This window comes from Rhipicephalus microplus, chromosome 3, assembly GCF_043290135.1.
Source record: "Rhipicephalus microplus isolate Deutch F79 chromosome 3, USDA_Rmic, whole genome shotgun sequence".
Lineage (NCBI taxonomy): Eukaryota > Metazoa > Arthropoda > Arachnida > Ixodida > Ixodidae > Rhipicephalus > Rhipicephalus microplus.
Window position 1 is genome coordinate 122,396,281 of NC_134702.1, and position 23,759 is coordinate 122,420,039.

The 23,759-nt window shown below is 43.7% G+C and overlaps 1 protein-coding gene across 1 annotated transcript in view; it reads left to right on the forward strand.

The window, feature by feature from the left end:
* The window catches only part of LOC119168528 (neprilysin-1), a 91,305-nt gene extending 71,723 nt beyond the window's left edge, over positions 1-19,582 (forward strand). The window contains exons 10-13 of the mRNA XM_075890196.1: positions 8,962-9,159; positions 11,279-11,511; positions 16,587-16,733; positions 19,227-19,582. Of these exons, the coding sequence (XP_075746311.1) occupies positions 8,962-9,159; positions 11,279-11,511; positions 16,587-16,733; positions 19,227-19,568 (920 nt within the window). The 3' untranslated portion in view covers positions 19,569-19,582. The remainder of the gene's footprint in view (positions 1-8,961; positions 9,160-11,278; positions 11,512-16,586; positions 16,734-19,226) is intronic.
* The last annotated feature ends 4,177 nt before the right edge of the window (positions 19,583-23,759 follow it).

A 23,759-nucleotide genomic window follows, 5' to 3' on the forward strand; every position in this document is an offset into this window, starting at 1 on the left:
AGAAGTTGAATAGATAAATATGCGATACATTGCACGTTCACTCCATCTGCGTATTAGTAATGCTTTCATATCCATTCGTGATTGCGTAATTTCGGCAGCCCTTGCAATGTGCCACATTTTGTTCCCCCATCTTTCACTTCTCTGTATTACTACTGATGCCTGGTCAATTTAAATATTAGGAGCCAGTAGCATTGCATTTCTTACAATTTCACCATGCAGATGCTTGAATACTAACTGCCCCAAGCTGGGTGTTTTAGAGGCTACACGTACACAAAGCTTGTGATTTGCGTGAGTTTGTCACAGAATAAACGCTTCATTCTCTTGCTGACGAAAAAAACGCTGGAGTGAGTCAGACGCATCCCACAAATACTTAGACGAACAAATTTTTTGAAAAGCTAAAGTAAGACTGGCCCCGCCACGGTGGTCTAGTGGCTTCGGTACTCGGCTGCTGACCCGCCGGTCACAGAATCAAATCCTGGCTGCGGCGGCTGCGTTTCTCGGAAATTATGTAGGCTCGTGTGCTCAGATTTGGGTGCACGTTGTTGCGATCGGCGAGCCTGCCTGGGCCGCGGATGCCGAGATGGAAGAAAGACAGCCGCCGATAAGAAGGAACGCGAAGACTCCCGGCTACTTTTCATAATTGGGTAGATGCGTGGTTGTAATTACTGCACGCAGCACTGCTGTCTCTTCACTCTTGGAAAAAAGTTAGTAAAATGGTAGCAACTGCAAGCAAACAGGTAGTAACTGCAGAGCTTACAACATTTATCGAACCATTACTACCCTTTTTCAACATGTTTACTACCTACGAGAGTAAGCAGTTACTAGCTGCAGCCGTTACTAACTCCTTGCGACCTGTTTACTACCTATGTTAGTGAACAGTTAGTAACTGGGTGATTCCACGAGAGATCGACACGGGCCCAAAAGTTGATATTTTATAGTTCATCGAGTATTTTATATTTCATGCACCTCTCACCAGGTAGCCCGAAAGTCAACATTGTTTCATGATTAACGGCATAACTTACGAGAAAAAAAATATCAAACTTCACTAACACGGAGGCACCTATTTCGTCACCTGTCATTTTCGAAAATTGAAGATGCTATAAAAAGAAAAATATTTTTGTTTCAAGAAAGATAGTTTTTACCTGAAATTCATGTCTAAGAACGAATGAATTCGTACGGTTTCAAGTTTGTTGACCTGAAGAAAATAGCTTTTAAAAATGTCTACTTTTGCGACAGTTTAAAAGAAGTTACGTATTCCCCAATGTTTTTCTCCGAAAGTAATGCAAGCAGCGTTTTAAAACTTGACACGTTTTAAAGATATAGTGTGTTCATTAGGCACATAAATTATTGTTGCCGCAGGGCAAATGTAAATTTTTATATATTGCCTCAAATTTCTCATATTGGCAAAAGTGTACTCCACTGAAATGTGAATAATAAAAAACCACATCTTCGATTTTTCTTAAAAATCTTGTAAGTAGACAACCGAAGGCCATCATACAGTAATATAGAAAAACATGTTGCATTATTTTGCAACAATATTCGTGGTACAAATCAGAGCTTTTCGAGAATGCGCTGATAAGTTGAGAAATCTAGAAATCGGAACGGAAAAGCGGCAATAAGCTTCAAACGCGAGTAAACGTTACAGTACACCTCATGGTGGCTCTGTCCTACTAGCTGGTTCGCAGGCAACTCGCCAGAGCAGCGCATCGTGTGAAATGTATGCGCGTATAGAGTAAGGGTAGGCGTGCCACCTGCGCAGCGCTCGCTTCCCATTGAAATATCGAGTGGTGGATTCAAAGTGCCATACACAATTATTAGACGAGTGTGGCGCCAGATTCTGGAAGGCTGGTACACTGTCCGACGTATGCTGGACGCGGACCCGCGGAAAATCCGTTTTAGGCCAGAATATGGTTCCCAAATTGTTTTCGAAAATTCTGTTCGAGGCTAGATTGCAATTCTGACTAAAACACAATCACTGCAACAAGAAAAAGCATCACATTAGAAAAAATAACTGTGAGTTGGCGAAGCTAAAAATCAGCCCGTTGATGTATACATATAGACTGCAAGGTGATTCACACACGATACCGATTCACAACACTTCAAAAACAAAAAAATGTGTTTTTTTCTTACTTTGCCTAAAGCTCAATTTCGACTGCGTATACTTTAATCACCTTGTTTGGAAATACAGATTTGGGTCTCTCAGTACTCGCGACACCCTCTCAGTGTTTCGGATCACAACGCACATCTGGCAGAATTGAATACCAGACCAGCGCTACATACAATTGATTGATATGTGGGGTTTAACGTCTGAAAACCACCATATGATTATGAGAGACGCCGTAGTGGAGGGCTCCGGAAATTTCGACCTTCTGGCGTTGTTTAACGTGCACCCAAATCAGAGCACACGGGCCTACAACATTTCCGCCTCCATCAGAATTGCAGCTGCCACTGCCGGGATTTGAACCCATGACATGCGGATCAGCAGCCAAGTACTTTACCCACTGGACCACCGCGGTGGGGCAGCACTACAGACAAAGACTGACGAAAATATTACACAGAGATTTGTGTGTTAATGTTGTCATTCTTAGGCTGCAGTGCTGTTTTTATATTAAATGGTGTGTTATCAACTTCGCCAAGTTGCGACTTTTCATAGTCAGCTATCGAGTTTTGTCGAAAAACTTGTATTCGACATCCAACAAAACTTCCATGCGCACTGGTTCGGGCATACTAAGGTGAGATAATAATAATAATAATAATATTATTAATAATAATAATGATAATAATAATAATAATAATAATATTAATAATAATAATACGTGTTAGTCTTTAACGACCGAAAACCACCACATGGCTATTAGAGATATCACCATTTCAACCTCCTGCGATTCTTCGAAGTGCACCTAAATCTGCGCACACGGGCCTGAACCATTCTCGCCGCCATTGATAATGCGGCCGCCACGCCTGGGATTCTATCCCGCGACCTGTAGGTCAGCAGCCGAATGCCTTTGCCGCGGCTCTACCAGAAGTGAGATACGCCTTTGGAAACTGTCAACAAAGGCGTTCCATATTTCGGCCTCCTAATGAAATGGAACTGTTATACACATTAACAGAAGGAACAAACGCATTTGTTCCAAACAGCCCTCTTGATTTAGGCCTCCCATTGGCCAGCAATCTTTTAAAACGTCGAAAAGAGGGCACCTAGGGAACCGGCAATTCACAGCTCTGCTTGTATACCATTTTGAGCAACGCGTATATCTGCAATATTTGAGTAAACCGTTTATCGTCATGTCGGCTTTCCAGAGGATGTGTATTTCAAACAAGTCCGAAGGGTGTGTCATGAAATTTTTTAGCCACAGGTTCGAAGAGCGCGTGGTTCGTTAACTAAATCATTCGCAGAAGGTGTCGTGATGTTATATCCAGTGTGTATCCAAGAAACCCTTTCTAATTGATTCATAGTAGTAATCTGTATAACAAAGCAAAACATATCTTTAGAGTTGTAGTTCATAGTTTATTGTGCATTTGTGTATGAGAACTTTTACAGTGTATATTTGTGTTTGGCTGCTATACAACCGTTTGACGGTAATGCAATCATGTTGACGCCTACAGTGGTACATCTCCATCCCGAAAGCTAATGCCCTGAGTATTATTTATTACTTGTGATAGCTGAAGTCGTTAACATAAGCCTGGGTACAGCTTACCGTGAGCCTCGTGTAAAGCCGTGAATCCGGAGATAAAAAAATTGACAGATTCCACGTACAGTGCGAATCGATGATATGCGAAGTGCAAATGAAAATGGTTGATATGTCACTTTAAAATCAGCACAACGTTACGAGGCAGATGTATATAGGCCTTACATGACTTCCATGTCATGATGATAATATTTGGACGTGTCATTTACTTTGGTCATCTATTGCCATCACCTGAATATATATTTGCCATAAGGGGAGTTAGCGAAACGGCCGCTACCGTGCTATGAGCGTAGCATGTAGTCATGCTTTACATCACACGCATAGCATGATTATTATGTTTGGACGTGTCATTTACGATCGTCGTCTATTCCCGTCGCGTGATAGCAAATTGGGCATATGTGAAGCTAACAAAAAGCCCGCCAGCGCATCATAAGAGTGGCATGTAGTTATGTTTTTACATGACCCACATGTCATGATTTTCATGTTAATGTCTGTCCCTTGTAATTGCCATGAAGCATGTCATGCCATACCAGTTTTGCAACATGTCATGTGAACGAAACCACCACAAGAGCAGCAAGACCATGAAATGCAAATCATGGCATTCACGACATACATATCGTCATTTTCATGGTATGACTAGTGACTTCAGCTCTTTACACAGTCATGTAATAGCATACAAAACTTGGTATTGATATCATGGCCAGGAGAACTATATGTCGTAGGCGGCTAGATAGATAGATAGAAAGATAGATAGATAGATAGATAGATAGATAGATAGATAGATACGCTCAAAGTCACCGAAGTTCGCCAATAAATTCTTTGCAATAAAAAAAAACTCAGTTTCACCGTAAGTGCAACGGAAGTTTTAATTCGAAGTTGATGCCAAGACTGACAAGGAGCTACAAAATTGCTGCGCGCTGTTCCGCCACTAAAGATGCTGCTGAAGAACACCGCAGGACGATTGCAAACGAACAACTGTCAAAGCTGGGCGCTTAATGAACGCTGTATAAATCGAGGTATACGTACGAAATGAACACAAAAGTGTAGAGATTAGCACGGACTGAAAATTGTCCCAGGTTTTACCTTTATATGTTTGATTAGGGCTTTGCTTTTGCAAAGCCCTCTGCTTTGCTTTTGCAACTATCAAGTGCGCGTTGATGGCGTTTACACGCAAACCAATGACGCCATACCCTGTTTACATCAATGGGCAGAGTCAAATATGCACGGACGCATCGTTTCCTGGGCATAATAATCGACAGAAGTCTTTCGTGGAGGCCACATTGTGCGTACTTGAAGAAGAAACTGCTATCTATTGTGCATATAATGAAATTCATGTGCGGGAAAGCATGGGGAACTTCTGTGGCCTCCATGCTACAGCTGTACAGGGCCCTATTTCTGGGTCTATTGCGCTACAGCTTGCCCGTACTGACTAACGCTTGCAAATCCAATACTTATTCATTGGAGAGTTTGCAGGGTCAGGCACTGCGTATCTGCCTCGGACTGCCCCGATGCGCTTCTACTCATGCCACAATCATGCTTGCCAAAGACCATCCGGTCAAGACAAATAGAGTTGTGGATTGCCTCAGAGCGCACATTCGACATGCTAGCCGTGTCCCTGACCACCACTTCGCCCTTCTACCCTCCGGAAGACGACGTGCTTCGTTTTCAGACGTCATAGCCAAGCACCTAAACAGCATTCCATCAGGATATACACCAGCTGCGAGAATGGCATGTCCTTTATGGTGCCTCGACCAGCCGCAAATACGTCTAGAAATTCCGGGTATCAAAAAGAAAAGCAATCACTCCAGAGTAGCATTGAAGCAAGGAACAGTGCTATTATTACATGAGTTGTACTTGGACCGAACGCCGATATACACTGATGGGTCCGTCTTGTCTAGCAGCTCATCAGGTGCCACTGTAATTCCGGCTGCAGCAATGACAATCAAGTTTAAGTTGTCGCATATGACAAGACCTACGGCATCAGAGCTTGCTGCTATAAGGGCTGCTTTACAATATCTCGTTCAAGAACGTCCAGGAAAATGGGTCATATTCTGTGATTCGAAGGCAGCGCTTCAGAGTTTGCAGTCTACCATGCGTAGGAGGAGTCATGAACAATTGGTGCAAGAAATAAGACATTGCCATCATGAAGCTCTAGCACGAGGGCATGATATTATATATCAGTGGCTGCCTGGACATATCGATATTACCGGAAATCAATTAGCCGATGATGCAGCCCGCTCAGCCCATGAAGAAACCCGTGTAGTCCCGATTCCTCTATCAAGGAATGATGCAGCAAGACTTTACCTGCTGGCTCGAGATCTCACACGCACGTTCTGGTCGTCTACTAGCTTCCAAAGGTGTCAATTTTATGAACTGGATCCTTCGCTCAAGATAAAGCTACCATCACAATTTTCCCGCTCCGATGCGACACTGTTATGCCGCCTTTGGTTGGGTGTTGCATTTACAAAGGTGTACTCCTTTCGCATTGGTATGGCAGACACTCCTACATGCAACTACTGCGGAGCTGAAGAGACCATCGAACACGTCCCGTGCAGCTGCGCTTGCTACGACACACAGCGATGCCAGCTCCGGATGGTTTTGAATCAACTTGACCCCGGACCATTTTGTGTGCAGAAGATACTAGGACCTTGGGCATCTGCCTCAGTTGCGCAGAAAGCGACTAAAGCACTGCTACTTTACTTAAAGTCAACAAACCTGAGCGACCGCCTGTAGACTGTGTGTGCTCCCCGAGTGTGCTCGTGATTGTGTGTACCTTCTCATCTCTCTGCAACCTCTTTTCTCTCCTTCATCCCTTCCCCAGTGCAGGGTAGCAAACCGGATGTGCGTCTGCTTAACGTCCCTGCCTTTCCTTGCATCTTTATTTCTCTCTCTCTCTTGCTTTTGCAAATGTTGGTGCTGTAGCAAACAAGGAGACCTTCGTGTGCTTTATACCTTCAACTGAAGCATTCTCGTTAAAAGCACAAGATGTAGAAACCATCTCCAGTCCGAGATAAGCACATGCTTCCTTTCAAAGCACTTCCCTGTAATATATAAGCGTCCAAATCATAGGCCACTAACTTTACACAGTTGTCATAGACTGTGGTCTTCAACTCTGCTAACAGCTTTCTGGGTCTGCCAGCCTGACATTTCCGAGAGGCTCTAGACAAGAGGAAAAATTAGGTGTGAAGACAGTGAAAGGCGTAATGAGCATAGAGCTCGCTAAGCTTACGGTGGTGTAATGCCAGCTCGCTCGTCTATGTAGACTGGTCGTCACATGCAATAAAGCACAATTCAAAACTTTTAAATGAAAATAATTGATGTAGTGTAGAGATGACAACTATTTATTATCAACATGCGAAGATTCAAAACCTGCAGAGTTTAATTTGCAGAATACACTTTTTAACATGATTCACAAGTTACATTCACTATCCTAAATATACAAACATGAAACTTCATAGGTATTACAATCGGGGCTAGGAATTTCATGCATGTGCTTTATTTTGCCAAATGCCAGGTAAGGTTGTAGAAATAAGGGTCACATGCTGAATCAACCTGCACTAGATACTGTAAGTATTGTGGCAGTACTCTAGTGTGGTGCCCAGTGTGCGATACAACCGTGTATCAGCGAGAACATTTTTTTGCAACTGTGTATGGTAGTGAGGGTGAACAACCTAACCAAAAAAAGGCATTCATTTGCAAGGTTGTCCTTCGATCAAAAATAATAATGCATCACACTGTTGATAATTATTCCCACAAATTATCTCTGCAATGAATATTTTGCAGGCCAGTTGTCAAAGTCATTCTTATTCTAAAAGGATTCTGAGAATAATAATTTCCGGCAGCGCGCTTAGCACACTGGAAGTAGAATGGCTAATGAGCAGTTGCTTCATTTGCCCAGAGCAGGAACATGTGACATTCCCTACAGTGGCACTGTTACCCCTACCTATGAAGCAAGTATCCATACTTCCGTTTTTTTACCACATATGTGGTACTACGTAGCAGCATTGTTTCAGTCATAAATTTTGCGAGCTTGAGTTTTTTTTGTCTGGTTGGAGATCAAAACTTATTGCTTTTTTTGCTATAGAGTTTTCCTATCCTGATTAGGCAATAAAATAAATATTTGATTCAACTAAAACATTGTTTTTTATGGAAATTCGCTTAGAACCCTGAAATCCCATAATGCGATACACCTTCTACTTACTTTTTTTCCACGCTGCCCTGGACTACTGTACCGACAGCCTCTCCATGTTTCTTGCAACAGAGCATTTGCACTCCGTTTCTTAATTGAGCACCGACTGGTGCTTTATCGATGCGTATGACAGTTCTCAGGCTGCTTTGTTTCCTTTTATAATATGTGTGCCGTGGTGGCCAAGTGGTTACTGTGGTTAGCTTTTGACATGAAGAACCACAAGAAGCCCATCTACTCTGCGATGTCAGTGCATGGTCGAAAACATCAGCTGGTCGATATTTCTGAAGTCCTCTATTGCGTGTTCTTTATTTACAATGATAACGTTATTTTCAGTTTGACATTCCAGATGTTAATATACATGGGTAACATTTTTCTAGTTACTATAATTGAACACCCAAACTGTGCAAGAACACCCAAACTTGCAAGAATACAATTAGATTTCATTACTTGGTAATGCCTGGTGTAAGCACAGCAGCCCATCATCTGCACTATGTGTGTACACTCTCAACCTTATGCAAGGCAAGCAAACACATTTAGCAGAGGGTATTGAATTAACATAAGCAGGTACCTTCCTCCTTCATGTGTCATCTCCACTGCTCTACCTGTGATAAAAGTTATACCCAGCAATGCTATGCCCCGAAGAAGTTCTACACTTGATGTGTCTCATTAAAATTCTTCTGTGTCTACCTTCTGTGGATTTCTGAAGGTATATCTGTTGCAAATATCTCTACCCTTGGGAACGTTCTTACAGTTGATACGCAATAATCTATTCATTCAATGATAATCTTAGTACCATGCGACAATGTCATAAAATATAAGCATGCTCATTTCGCAGCATCCGAATAAGCCTATGAGACTCGGAAAGATATTTTATCACGCGAGTCTTCTTGGTCATACGTGGTGTTTGCCTCTACTGCATATGGATGATCCTAAAGCGATGCGTGAAGTACGAGCAATGCCATGTAAACTGTTTGACCCACTGCTCGGCCATATTTCAAGCGTTCATATCTGGTGCATAAGTATTGAACTCAATGCCAGAAAATAACGAAGAACTCTCTTTTCGTTTTGATACACGCAAACCAGTGACAAATATTGACACAGTGAAGATGGCAACATCAATGGTGCGAAGAATTCGCGAGGCCTTCCGGACAGCTCTGAACACTTCGAGTTGGGTGACAGGCGTCGCGCGGGAAGTTGCAATCGAGAAGATCAGCAACATGCAGTCCCACCTCGGAAGTCCTGGCCAGCGGCTCGACCCTGCTAAGATAGATGACTATTACGGTAAGGAGTTAAATCAAAATAACTATCCTATGATTCATGTGGCGAAACTCAACAAAACTTTTTAAAAAGAGTCATTCCAATTCTGGGTGCGTATAATTGACCTCCCACTTTAAGTACACCGAGAGACGGCTGTGGGTCATAAACCCTATAGGTATGGCGGTAAATTATTTTGGCAGTGTTTAGTTAGTCGCAACTAAATTCATTTTGATATCACCATTTCAGTTCAGTTTGGTTATACTCACTCTATCACTATGTCCTGTAGGCTGGTCTTCTGTTGCGAAATATATACACATTGCTGTGTCATACTGTGTTACATACCATAGAAAAGAGCAGTGTAATATTAACGTGAAATTCAGACAGCATATTTGAGCTATATTTTCTGTTTGTGCAATATGGAGGGACAGCAAAAGCGAAATACTATGATAGCACACGGCGATTTTGAAGGTGCACTCTGCAGTTCTATTTCGCAGTTTAAAAGTCTGAATACGTGAATTAGCAGCCTGGTATTGTTCGGGAATACGTGCATTTTCGATGTTGAACAACGGAAGTATTGCCACTCTAGCGGGAACGTCAATTTCTTGGCAGAATACAAATAATTAAGCGCATATTAGAGGACATGACACAGGAGTTGCGTTGTGCTTTTTTGTCCCCACGTCTCACTGCATCCACTTCGCACGTGCAAATATGTTTATTGTTTATACTAAGTTACTAAGTCATAAGTCACCAGCCATCCCAAACTACTGTTCTATGATATGCAAGATCAAGAAGACCATCACCGCGCATATATATATATATATATATATATATATATATATATATATATATATATATATATATATATATATATGGAAACCTATACGCTTCTCTAAAACGTTTTATTTGTCAAACATTCGGTCTTCGTGAATTGAGTATTCAGACCGATCTTCCCGAAGACAGGAAGTACCAGGCTTCAGCGCGCTTTTAAATATCTATTCTCCGATCCAAGAGAGAGAGAAAAAAGGTTAAAAGGCTGAAAGGAATCAAGGGAAAGATTGTCAAATGAGTCACCGAATGAACACGCGCACAAACTTAGGCACACGCACAACGCACGTTTTTTTTCAAAAACCAAATAAACAAAAAGACAAAGGTGAAAAAAAATAATTCTGGATATACATATATGGTTTTGGTTGACCAAATAAGTACATTATTTCCGTCCATTGTCACGCCTTTTCCTGCTTCCCCGTCCTCATTTGGTGTCGAAGCCTATAGTTAGGAGGTGAAGATTCACAAGAAGTGATAAAGGCTAAAAAAAAAGGATTCAACGGTATAAACGCGCACTTCAGACACGTGAAAAGTTTAGGATATAGGTGAAGTCTGGTCAAAAGTCCTCAGGGCGCTCTTTTACAGCAATTCATGGGATTGTGGCCTGCGAAGTTTTAATTGTCCCCCACCCTCCTTCATAAGGTCAATGAAAAGCAGATAGCTACAAACCACGGCTTGTCACTCAAGATGTTTTAAATTAAACTGCAAAATACCCTTCAGATTTTTGACAGGGGGTTAAATTTTTCAGTCGCTTGAGCGTCAGAGCAGTGTTGTCATTTTAAGTGGAAATATTCGAAAGCTACCCCCGCTTACTCAGAATTTGTTTAGGGATGTTGCATGCCCGACAGCATGCTCCTGGCGATACCTAATAATAATTAAAAAGAGAGCTTTGGTAAAGATTTCCAATATCATAACGCATATAAAATAAAATCTGAAGACAGTATGACCTGACTGGACTTCAGTTCAGCCTTGAAAGCTATACATTGTTCAATGATACGGCATTCTAGCTTTTGACGCTTTTTTTTACCGCAGAAACTGCGTGCTAAGAGTACAAACTTGGTGGAATCAAGTGGGCGAGTTTCGCAACATATATGCCGATACAGAGGAAGCCCCGAAAGCAAATCAGCCTATACATATATATGATTATTTCTTTCTGGGTCTGCCTTTATCTCGACCTGACATGTGCATGCGCTTAGTAATTTTTTCGTTTAGTAATTAGGCATTGGTTAATTTCTTTGGCGTGTCAATAGCGCAGTGGCTAGTAGACGACAACACCCTGATCAATACATGTCAAATTCATTTGAAATAAATTCTACAGATTCAGTGCCGGATGTGGATACGGGAAGGTTTTTCGAAGCGTACAGAGCCGCTCTACAAGCTTCGGCCCATCGACCATGGAAAGACCCGAGGACATTCATCTTCGACGAAACTGTACCAAATGCTTTCTATAGGGCCAATATCAACAATCTTATTGTATCCGCAACATTGCTTCAGCATCCATTTTTCAATTTCGAAGGTCCTGCTGCTTTGAACTACGGAGGCATTGGCACGGTGAGTAGCATGTGATGCATACGCGTAATATGAGAATAGAAGGATTGAAAATGCAGAGGTATACCTGAGAAAAAAAGAACATTTGCTGAGCTGCTCTGGAGTCAATCCAGGTACGTCTCTCTCGGTTTTCTCAACTTTCACCAATTAGGTTTCACAACTTGTTCCACAGACCGTGCCCTCCGGAGATTCAGTTGATAGCCTGACGGTCAAAAGAGTTGCGGCTCGCGGCCTGTGATACCTGTGGGTTGCGGCACTGGTGACCATCGGTAGTGAGTCCAGATGCTCGGTGTATAAAATTAGTCAGGTGGTCGAAAACTTGAAACCAGCTTGAGTGGTGGGCGAAAACTGCTGATACAAACCCCGCTTGTGAACCATTTATAACCACACCCCCTTTTGTGTAAGCGCACCCTTTTAATTGCAAAGAATTTCTTAGCGAACTTTGGCGACATTGAGCGTATCTATCTATCTATCTATCTATCTATCTATCTATCTATCTATCTATCTATCTATCTATCTATCTATCTATCTATCTATCTATCTATCTATCTATCTATCAAGCTATCTATCTAGCCGCCTTCAAGTTTTAGCTCTCCTGGCTGTTTCGATAATGGTATCGATACCAAACTTGGTATGGGCTGGAATGACTGTACGAAAAACAAATTTAAGTTGCCATAACATGAAAACTATGACAAGTATGTGATGAATGTCATGATTTAAATTTCATTGTTCTGCAGCTCTTGCGGTGATTTTGTTTGCATTGCATGTTCCAAAAGTGGTATCGTATGGCATGATTGCATGGCGCACACAAGCGACAGACCCTAATTTGATAATAATGAGATGCGTGTGATATAAAAACATGACTACATGCCACGTTCATCATAAGCTGGTGGCCGTTTCGCTAGCTTTACTTATACCACATTTAGCATTACGGGACGTTAATGGATGACGAAAATATGATACTGGTGCAAACATGAAAACATAAGATGCGTGTCATGTAACAACATCACTACAAGCTACGCTCATGATGCGCTCACGGCCGTTTCGCTAGCTTCACATTTACCAAACTCGGTATTACATGACGCGAAAGGACAACATAGGTAAAGGACACATCCAACATAATAATCATGACATGCGTGTCATGTCACAACATGACTACAAGTCACACTGTTGATGTGCTCGCGGCCGTTTCACTAGCTTCACATATGCCAAATTTGGTACTACTCGACACCAATGGATGACGAAGGTATGTGATCAGTACAAACTTGATAATCACAAGATTCGTGTCATGTGAGAACATGACTACATGCCACAGTCAAGACGCCAATAAATTTCGACATGACGCAGTGCGCGTGCTCGCCAGAGGTCATTTCGTCGCATCACACCGGCGTTGCCACGCCAGGCGCCGGTCCTGCCATATACTCGCAGGCGCGTCCGCGTTGCATTGCTTTGAGGCATGCGTGTTTCAGTGCGTCCGGCGTCCTTCCGTCACAAAAAGAGGGAGACGCAGTGTGGTCTGGGTAACGCATCGGTGCGAAATGCAGTATGTCGCCTTTCGCACCAGTTGCCGTAGGGCCGCACAGACGGACGCTAGTCGTGCCTGGCATCAGATTACAAAGTGGTCACGTTTTGCTAACGTGACGTCGCTGTGTCCAGCGTGCGCGCGTGTCAATGCTACATTGGAGTATATTAGGCCCTTCATGATTCTTTCGCGGCCGTTTTCCTAGCTCCACATATACAAAAGTTGGTGTTACGTGACGTCCATGGATGACAAAGGTAAATGACACAGCCAAACATGATAATTATGACACAGAAGTCATGAACGGCATAATTTACCTCTACCTCGTAACGCTGTGCTGATTTTAAAGTAACATATCAACGTTTCTCATTCGTGTTTCGCATGTCATCAATTCCCACTGTTTGTGGGATCTGACAATTTTTGTTTAACAAACGCAGAAATGGCGGCCGTCGTAACAGGTCCGAGAGCGCTGTCTAGATGGCGTAGCTCTGAGGTGTGCGGTGCGACGGGCTATCGCAAAATAATGAGCGCTGCATAGTGACTCGGTCATTGATGGTATGCTTTCACATCCAGCTTGAAAAGTGGAACATTTTCGAGAAAGCTTCGATTGACACGCGCGTAACGCACAGAAGAAGTCGGGGTATCCTGTCGGCTCACGCGTCTTTGTGTTGTACGCATATATGATTGAGAAGTGTACCTTGTACACTTTATTTTTCTTGTACTCAACGTAAATTGATAGTATCCTTGTTAGAGTCCTGTGGGTACCTAAAGGGACAGTAAAGTCAAACAAACATTTACGTCAGAGTGAAAACTGAAGGTATGAAAACACCTAAAATGACAATATTATCAACAACAGTGCTCCAGTTACCGAGAAATTAAAGTAAATGCACAAGAACACAAGCGCCGCAGTAGGACAATTTCAAAATGGTCCCGATGACATCAGACGGACCACCTACAACTAATCACTAGTAATCGATCTGACTGCACTAAATAAAGAACGTTCCGTACATTAAAAGACGCAATAAAATGCATGCTGCTTGTTTGTTTCTGGTTGATTCATGAAAAAAGGAAGCGCTGGACGCTACAACGGGAAATGGCACGACTTATTCAAAAGTTAACTTTCGCATGGTTACGCATAACAAGTGGTGCCATCTAGTGGGCGCAGTGGAAAAAAAAAACGTCTGTATTTTCGAAACATATGGCGGGAAATTGATCGATGGCTGTCGTTGCTGCTGTGGCTCCCACTGCTTTCAGTCTGCTGCTACTAGAGCTGTTAAGCCGGGAAATGTTGCGCATGGCAACAGTGGGGTGAGACGGTCTGGCCGGTCTGCTTCTTGAGACGGGTAATTTGAAGTGTGCTAACCCGATTTGGAGTACTAAAACAAGATTTTATTCAAAAATAAGCTCTTCCTTAGCACAAAAGTACACTACGAAGTTTCTGGTCCGCCATTTTAACGTCAACGTCGAATTAATCGTTATCTTTAGTGTACCTTTAAGAAACATTTGGTGACGGGCGACAACGTATGTTAGCCCCGCCACGGTGGTCTAGGGGCTAAGGTACTCGGCTGCTGACCCGCAGGTCGCGGGATCAAATCCCGGCTGTGGCGGCTGCATTTCCGATGGAGGCGGAAATGTTGTAGGCCCGTGTACTCAGATTTGGGTGCACGTTAAAGAACCCCAGGTGGTCAAAATTTCCGGAGCCCTCCACTACGGCGTCTCTCATAATCAAATAGTGGTTTTGGGACGTTAAACCCCACAAATCAATCAATCAATCACAACGTATGTTACGAAGAAGCTGGCAGGCGAACAAAACCTGAGTTTAATCAACGGCACAGCGGTACTAACGTCCTCGATGGTTAATTAGTTCTAGAGGACCGGCGGCCAGAATGGCAAGGTAAGGCAAAAACTATGACACGTGCAAGGCTGCTGAAGTATGTATTTTTGTGATTTTAGTGTATGTCATTAAGAGGTCAGTGCTGATGAGGACCCATATATTTGTACTCGTTGCATACGGGTATCGGCGTCCTAGGTCGACACGAAAAATCTGGAAGCGAGAGTTTGGATGTGTACAACATGAAGAAGGGCAGGTGGCATATTCGTGAAACGCTTTTGACAATCAAATTTTATGCAACCATCTAAGATATTTTCGTGTGGCGTGGCGTTTACGGTAAATATAAGCCTCAGGATGTAGTATCTCAAAGCATAAAAACGCAAAGAGCATGGAACTTCAATATACAGCTACATGCGTGCCCTGGACAGAACACTTGTCGTGCAAAGGTTGTGGTAATATAAAAAAGACCTTCGGTTCATGTTGTCATTCGTACAGACTATTATCTCAAGAACTGTCCTCGTGTCGGTGCGAGGGTCGTTGGCCCTAGGAGCGAGTGTATTTCAAAAAAAATATTACAGCGTTTTCTGAAGCAAAGGGTCCTAAGCACTCTCATTTGTTTGAGCTATGATTTCTTTGCTAACAGCGAGGGCTTTTAGCGTGTCTTTCTCCCTATGTATCTACCAAGCCCCCCCCACGTGTAAATGCCCTCGTGATCTTTCGCTCAACTTAGAGTAAACCAAAATTAGTAGGGGAGGATCAGATGGTTCAACGAAAATGGCTGGCTGGTCATGGCATGAGTTATCTGAAAATGCCATCACTTACCTCGTCACGTCTTTCCCGCCAGACACGAGTGAATCATGACCATGTACTAAAGGCCGGTGTGTGCCACAGGTTTGCGGATACGCGCCACAAGTGTCTGATGGTTTACACCTGCAGTGGAACAGCAAGAACACGTATTGGTAGTTGAAATGCATAGCGTTAGGCTAAACTAGCATCGACAGTGTTGACCCAATGAGTGCAAGAAATCAAACCCAAGCTGAACTCAAACCCAAGTATTCTGTGTTGCAATCAGGTATTCTACCACTGGGCCATGCCAGGTCGCGGAATTGCTTTGAAAATATACCTGACGCAAGTGGTATGTTCCTAAAACTTCAGTTCTGTTTGCAGTGCTCGATATTCTGTAACCATCACATATGTACTTCTATTACAAAGCCGTGATGTTGCGTTGCCGTCAGTTCTAGTTCAGCGCAATCCACTGAAGTGGAGTTATGTAGCGGTGGCGTGGGCTACCAACCTCACGAACACACACGCTACATTTCATCCAACTGCTTCTGATGCTGCTAATACTCCTGTTGCTGTTGGCATTAAAACGCAACTGTAACCCGATTATCTAAATCATATGAGATTATTTAACATACGTTAATGCATGTGAGATGTGTACATATCTATGACAATATTTTGTAACTTTTCACTCAATATAAAGATTGAAACACAGTCACCTTCCCTCCGCATGCTCCGCATAACATGTACTCGGTGTACGCGGGATGTTCCACTTATTTTTTTTAGTACGCACCAACAACTTTATGTATGTGGTAACATTTTCGGGAGGATACGTGAGTTGGTAGTTATATAAGCGGATGTTGGTTATACAACTTCTACCGTATGAGTTTATAGTTAAAATTACAATAGCCTTGACGGATCACGTTTTCAATTGCTTTTGTATTACAGATAATTGCCCACGAAATGATGCACGGTTACGACGTGGATGGAGTCAACTATGGTGCGGATGGCACGCCGCAAGAATGGGTAACACCCGAGTTTCTAGAAAAGTACACGGAAAGGACGCTTTGCTTGAGAGAGTCGCACAAAGCTGCAGTGAGTGTGTGTTTCTTCGCTTGGTAGGCTAACGTGAATGTACCTTCCAGCAATTTCGAAAAAAAAAATTTAGAGCGCGCATGCTTGAGACAGTGGTATTATTGATGGCAAATACATATACCATTGCAGCATTTGACTCGTTCCAGTAGCAAACACTGGTTCAACACTGTGTGCTTAGCGCCTCCCCAGGTTTGTCTCGTGTAACTCGGTGATGAGCGCCAGTGTCAACGCCACTCTCACTGTCACTGTTAGCACTAGCACAAGCTCACGATAAAGTAAACCGTCCCCCGCTCAATGGAACCATCTTCTTGCTGCTTCGCATCCAGGCGTGGTTTCCTTAAGCGGGAGATAGTTTAATGTTTATGATGGGCTTCTTTGACACTTGGCGAAATGTGCGGTGTTATTTCCTCATAATTATAAAGAGTCAATTAGGTTGAGAACTGTTGCTAAATCAGTATTTACATAAAAGAGTTTGCAGTTGATTCACTAGGAATGATCAATAAATGCGATACCATCATAATAGATTGAAACTCTGTATTGAAGGCGTGGTTGCTGGCGCCAATGTTTCGACCAGCCTACTTTAAATGTTGAAGACTGTAACTGATTTTTTAGCACTTGTGCGTATTTGCTTTGTCCCCTCCCATATCTAAGCCAATTAGGCACAGACACCGGCTACAAAATTTGAGTAGTTTGAAGGAGATGCCACCATGACTAATTGGTTGAGTGAACAAGAGCTGTATCGTAAGGCAAGAACAAAGGCGCTACATGCTTCTTTCAATTATGTTTTTTTATGGCTTTCATTATGTGTGTACCTTATGGTATGGTGTGAAAAGCCCCTTCTGATTCTCCGGTTAACCTGCTCTGTTTGACTGAAGGACATAAAGTTTGAGATCGTGAAGATGTGACCTGGTACGTTAAAATGTTGTGCCACTGCTTCAGGCAATTTTTCGTCAATATGGTTGATTGGGCGAGTGGGTGATTTATGACCGTTTTGAAGCACTTGTTCCTGTCTTTCTGTCCGCGCCTAAGTAGTGCGCTCTCATTTCAATTTTTTCGCCATGGCTAAGCGATGCCCGTATAACTTCGCATACACATGATTTCCCCATTTACTAGTCTACGCGATTTCTGACAATATAAACATTTGGTTTATATGATGTACGTGTTCATTTTCGGTGCTTTCAACCTTAACCTTATCAATGGTTAACCCTAATTATGGCATGACTGCATGGTGAACACAAGCGACAGGCCCCGACAAAATTAATAAATGCGTGTCATGTAACAACATAACAACATGCCACGCTCATGATGTGCTGGCGGCCGTTTCGTTAGCTTCACTTATACCAAATTTGGTATTACGGATCGTGAATGGATGATGAAAGTATGTGAGTGATGCAAACATGATAATCACGAGATGCGTGTCATGTAACAAGATGACTACGTGGCACGCTCATGATGCGCTCACGGCCGTGTCGCTAGCTTCACATATACCAAGTTTGGTATTACGGGTATTGAATGGATGAAGAAGATATGTGACTGGTGCAAACGTGATAATCATAAGATGCGTGTCATGTAACAACATGACTACATACCACACTCATGAAGCCCTCGTGGCCGTTTCGCTAGCTTCACATATGGTATAGCGTCACGTGAATGGATGACGAAGGTAGGTGACTGGTGCAAACGTGATAATCATGAGATGCGTGTCACGTGAGAAGATGGCTACCTGCCACAGTGAAGGCACCAATACATTTCGACGTGACGCGGTGCGCGTGCTCGCAAATGTTAATTTCGTCGCGTCACGCCAGCTTTGCCACCCCAGGCGCCGCTCCTGCCATATACAGGCAGGCGCGCGCCGCGCTGCGTTGCTTTGACGCATCCGCATTTCAGCGCGTCCGGCGTCACCCTGTCACGAAGAGAGGGAGACGCAGTGTTGTCTGGGTAATGCGTCGGCGCGAAATGCAGCATTTCACATTTTGCGCTGGTTTCTGTTGGGCCACGCTGACGGAGTGCTCGCGTTCGGATATAACGCAGCGTCGCTGTGCCCTGCGTGCGTGTGCCTCAAGGCTACGTTGGAGTATATTGGGCCCTTCATGATTCTCTTGTGGCCGTTTTGCTAGCTCCACATGTACCAATTTTGATGTTTCGTGAGGCCAATGGATGACAAAATATATGAATGGTGCAAACATGATAATCCTGACGCGCGTGTCATGTGGAAACTTAACAACATACCACACTTATAGCCTGCTTACGGCCGTTTCGCTTGCTCCACATATACTAAATTTGGTATCACGTGACGTGAATAGATGACGAAGGTACACGACACATCGAGACATAATCATTAGGACACGGAAGTCGTATACGGTATCATTTACCTCCACCTCGTAACGTTGTGCGGATTCTAAAGTGACATATCTGCATTTCTCATTCGTGCTTCGCATGTCATTTATTCCCACTGCGCGTTGGATCTGCCAACTTTTTATGAAACCTTCGCAGTTGACGACGAGAGCCCGTCAGGTTGTGCTCAACGACATCATTGACTCGGAGAACTTGGCTGATTTTGTTGGCACGGCAGTTTCTTACGCGGCCTTCACTTCCTTACCGCCTGTTAAAAGGGATGTGACGCTTCCGGGCGTCAACCTTACTGCCGAGCGTCTCTTCTTTATTGGCTATTGCAGCAAGTTGTGTGCGAGCCGGTATGTGTTTAACGAAAGGTACGCCCCAGACCCCTCCCGCTGCATTGTGCCAATCATGAACATGGCCGAATTCTCGGACGCTTTCGGATGTGCACCAGGCTCTCGCATGAACCCGTCTAAGAAGTGCGCCTTCTGGCCATGATGACGTCTTTTGTGTCTGTTACGGTGGTTTTGATTTTTTTCCAAATATATATTTTGTAAACTCGATGTCACTAACGCGAAAACCTAAATTACTATGACACAGACGTGTCATGTGACGTGAAATTTGTAAACAGGGGGTGGTAGCTGCTGCTGATGTTCGGACAAGCGGGCTTTTCTTTTCTTCTTTAATTTTTATTACAGTGCTTTGACACCGTTTGCTTCCGCCTATTCACCTAACAATGCCGCAAAAAAGAGAAAAGGCATGCAGCACGAAAACCCGAAAGCGCACTTACTCCTCACCTTGCTTTCGCAGTTGTGTCTGTAGCTAGAATCAAGATGGATCGACAAATGTACTTATTTGTCTTATTTTAGCCATGCATTGAGTACACTCATTTGCAAGAGTAGTCGGATGAACAATTATTGCATTGTGGGAATTTAACAACTCATTTTGCAATAGGCATTCAATGATACCTTGAAACTGGCAATAATACCAGCACAGTCAGTTGTTCATCATTCTTTTGAGAAGCGTGGTATCCGCTAAACACTTGCAATAAACTTTGTGTTGCATTCCGTGGCTGACAGCGATGAACAATAACGCATGAAGTGGGAATGTGCGACAGTTAATAAGCGATGAAGAACAAGCTATTGTGATTTGTTGGAGCAATGGACTACCCACTCGTTACGCGATTCGCATTGTGTGACGCTTGGTTGTATTTTTCTGGTTCTAAAGTGCTTTATTAAGGTAAGCTTGCGAACGGCATGTTTGAGGCATGTTTGTGAATGAATGCTAAGCACCAGCGTGCTCAGCGGTAGAATACTGGGGTGGCTCGCAGTGGACGCGAGCTGAATTTTACTATGTCAGCACATGTCTTTGATTTTCCTATTTTGAGTATCTTTTTCTTATTTTATGTGATAGTGGTTGCGGACACTTGCAGTGGCGGTGGACAACTACGGCGCTGCACGTGAGCCATGTTGTGATCTAATACCAGTTTTACTGTAAAATGGCTGCTAGCGCGCTCTACACAAACGTGGCCACGGCTAAACTCCTGGTAACAATAGAAACCTCTCTGCTCGAAACTTTTGCGGAAATATATTCTAGGATGGGGGCACTCGGGGGGGGGGGCACAGGTTGTATTTATTTTAGTCTCTAACCAACTGCGTATAAGCCACTGCGCGTGGGCTTGTTTTATTTGTATAGCGGCTAGAAGACAATGAAGACACTGGCTTCGATGATTGCGTGCGGTTCCACGAATAAGAAAGGTGGCTGCTTTGTTAGGGGCCAAGAGTGAAACAATTATAGCATTTCCTGTGGTAGATAGAAGCGTAAAAAATATTGACTAGGTTTGGCACATGCCATGAAAATGAGGGCAAGAAATTTGGCAGACTTTACCCATTGCGGGAATCGATTCCGTGCGACGCAGTCGGTGAGTGATTACCTGTTCTGCATTTTCTAGCCTTTGATCCAAGTGTTACAAGGTTGATCAAGCCGTTTTGAAAGCTTGATGTTGTGTGTACATTTTGGGATTACCTGGAACGAAGACTGCAGTAGCACGTAAAGAATAAGTTATGCGGTCATGTAACGTCAGCAGTCTCGGTGTAGCGCAGACAGCTAGTGTTGTTTCATGTGCACTTTACAGAGTGGAGAAGCAAATATCACAAGCATATTTCGTAAGCCTACTGCACTAGCTAGAGCAACTTGAACACCAATTGGTGAATCACGGGAATGCACGTGCAATGGTTATTAGACTTTTATAAAAGCAGTGCCTACACTGGAACTACATTTCTCCTTTATTGATTTGTTGTAAAAGGAGATGCAAACACAGTTGAAGATGCACCGACATTAGGTCTTCGTGGGACGGTTTCTCAAAGCAGTTTAAAGCATGATGTGGCTTTGAAGTAGTGTACTGTACGCCAAAGAGAACAATTGTTTTCTGCATGGCAGAATTTTTACTTCAATTTTTTGTTCTTTTTCCTAGTCTCATTTTGAATCTTTTTATTGTCCGAGTGAAAACGTCAGCCTTTTCTTAATTTTTGTTTAAGTTATGAACGTCTGTTCAAGCTATTCCTGCAATCTCGAGCATGTAATTGTACAGGTATGCACTTATAACATCATGTATTGATAGAGCAGTAAGGTTTGGGGCACGCGAATGATGGACAGTCGATAGACGGCGCCCGACAAGAAGGTAAGTTAATGAAAAGAGGCTGCCCAGACGCAGACTAAACCGTCCTCCTGGGAACGTGTCTTTCTCGTCACAGCCCGTGATCTTTTCTTCACAGCACCTTGTGCTGGGGAGTCACCCGCACGCCAGTAATGCTCTCACGGTGAGCCAGACTGAGAATTGAGTGACCACTATCGCGACACGGCTCCCGACCAGAATGTGGTGCCATGCTGTAACAATACTTGTGGATATATGGCAGAACAGTGTGTACTAATGCCAGATAGACGACCGGCCGTATAGACAGGCTTTTTGTTGTGCGAAAGTATCATTTAAGCTGTACGTCGATGAAATGACGTAGTTGTTCTCAGCTGATGCGCGGAGGAAAGCAATGTGTGGGAGCGCAGTAGCGGAGAACCATCTCCGAGGAATAGACAGTTGTTTGCTCCATTGGTGGAGCATCGAGTAGAAGGTATTCATTGAGCTATACGTCGATGAAATGATGGAGTTCGGGGGATGCTCGGAGGATAGCAAAGTCAATTTTCGGAAGATAGCAGTGCCAGAATGCAGAGGCGGAATTCCATCTCTGAGGAAAGGGCAGTTGTTTGCTCCATTGGTGGAGCATTGAGTAGGAGTTCGTCCCACGAGGCTGTCTCAGATGAGACGGGAGGTATTTAATGAAGAGAAATGAAGAGAAGGGGAGCTTGGTGCTCGAGAACAAGATCGGGAAGCGGGGACAGAGGTCGTGCTTAGCGCAGACTCTGATCCATGGTTGATACTACGTTGAGAGGGACAGAGTTAGTGCTTAGCGCTGACTCTGATCCTAGTTTGATACTACATCGAGAAGTTGGTGTCGATTTTTGGGAACACGAAGAGCTTGGCAATTAACGCTGACGTTAATAATAATATTACAGGCCAGTGCTTACTGTGCAGTTGGTTTAGTTTCCACCCCGGCCTTTGTTTGTAAATAAGTGCCAGTGTGTATATAAACCGAAGTTTGTCAGGAAGTCAGCAAGCAGTCCAGTCCTTCAACGTGTCGTCGTGATCATCTGAACCGTCGGGATCACATCCATCATCCCAACCTTAACTGGTGCAGTCGACAGGATCTCGCGGCGGCTTCCTGAAGGACAATGAAACATGCTGCCTTTCTGGCACACACACACACACCGAAAGCCAAAAGTGAGGGTGAAAGAAGATCATCAGGCAGCGTCAGAGCAGACATGAAAATATGAAGTTCAAGAAATCTTAAGTCGGTGCAACACTGACCGTGGCGATTAGCTGAGGCAGAATTGAGAGTGACAACTTCTTACGCTCGGACATCGGCTTCTCACACAGAGTGGTTGATGACGACTGGAGTTATTAATAAAGCCAGCGGGTGACTAGCGACCTGCACACCTATCAAGGTATAGACTGAGTGGCGCACGTACATCCAACTGCAGCAGAAAATTGGTTCCACTATCATCTGACTAGAACTACTACCCGGAGGTGGTGCGGTGACACATCTACGCACAGTGAACCATATGTGGGTCCCTGTTCCGCTTTCTTCGGGAGCACCATGGCGACTAGGGTGACGAGAAGTCAGAGGGCAGAAGGGACTACCATTACTATCTGACCTTTGTCTCATCGTAATAAGACAGGAGTCAGATCGTAATGAGATCGTAATTGTGGTTTCTAGTGAAAGCACGGATCTAGCTGTTCAAGTTCGAAGGAAGGAACTAGAAATGTAGAGTTTGAAGCTCCAAGTTTAGCTACAAAAATGAAGCTTCAGTCTCAGGCAGGAGTTGAGGTGGAGCGTAGTGACTGATCTGGTTTGGCACGGTATGCGGATTGGCTGCGAGCAGTTTTTCAACCAATGCCGGTTTCCGATTATCTAATGCCTGCGTGCTTCCGCAGCGCTGAAAATATGCTTAGAAGTTGCGGTATTCCCGAAGATGATCAGGTTGCTATTATTATGCCGTTTCTGAATGAGAAATCTCGGACATTGGTAGCAGACCGAGCTGAGGAACTTAAGCTTACCCCCGAGGACTATATACGCT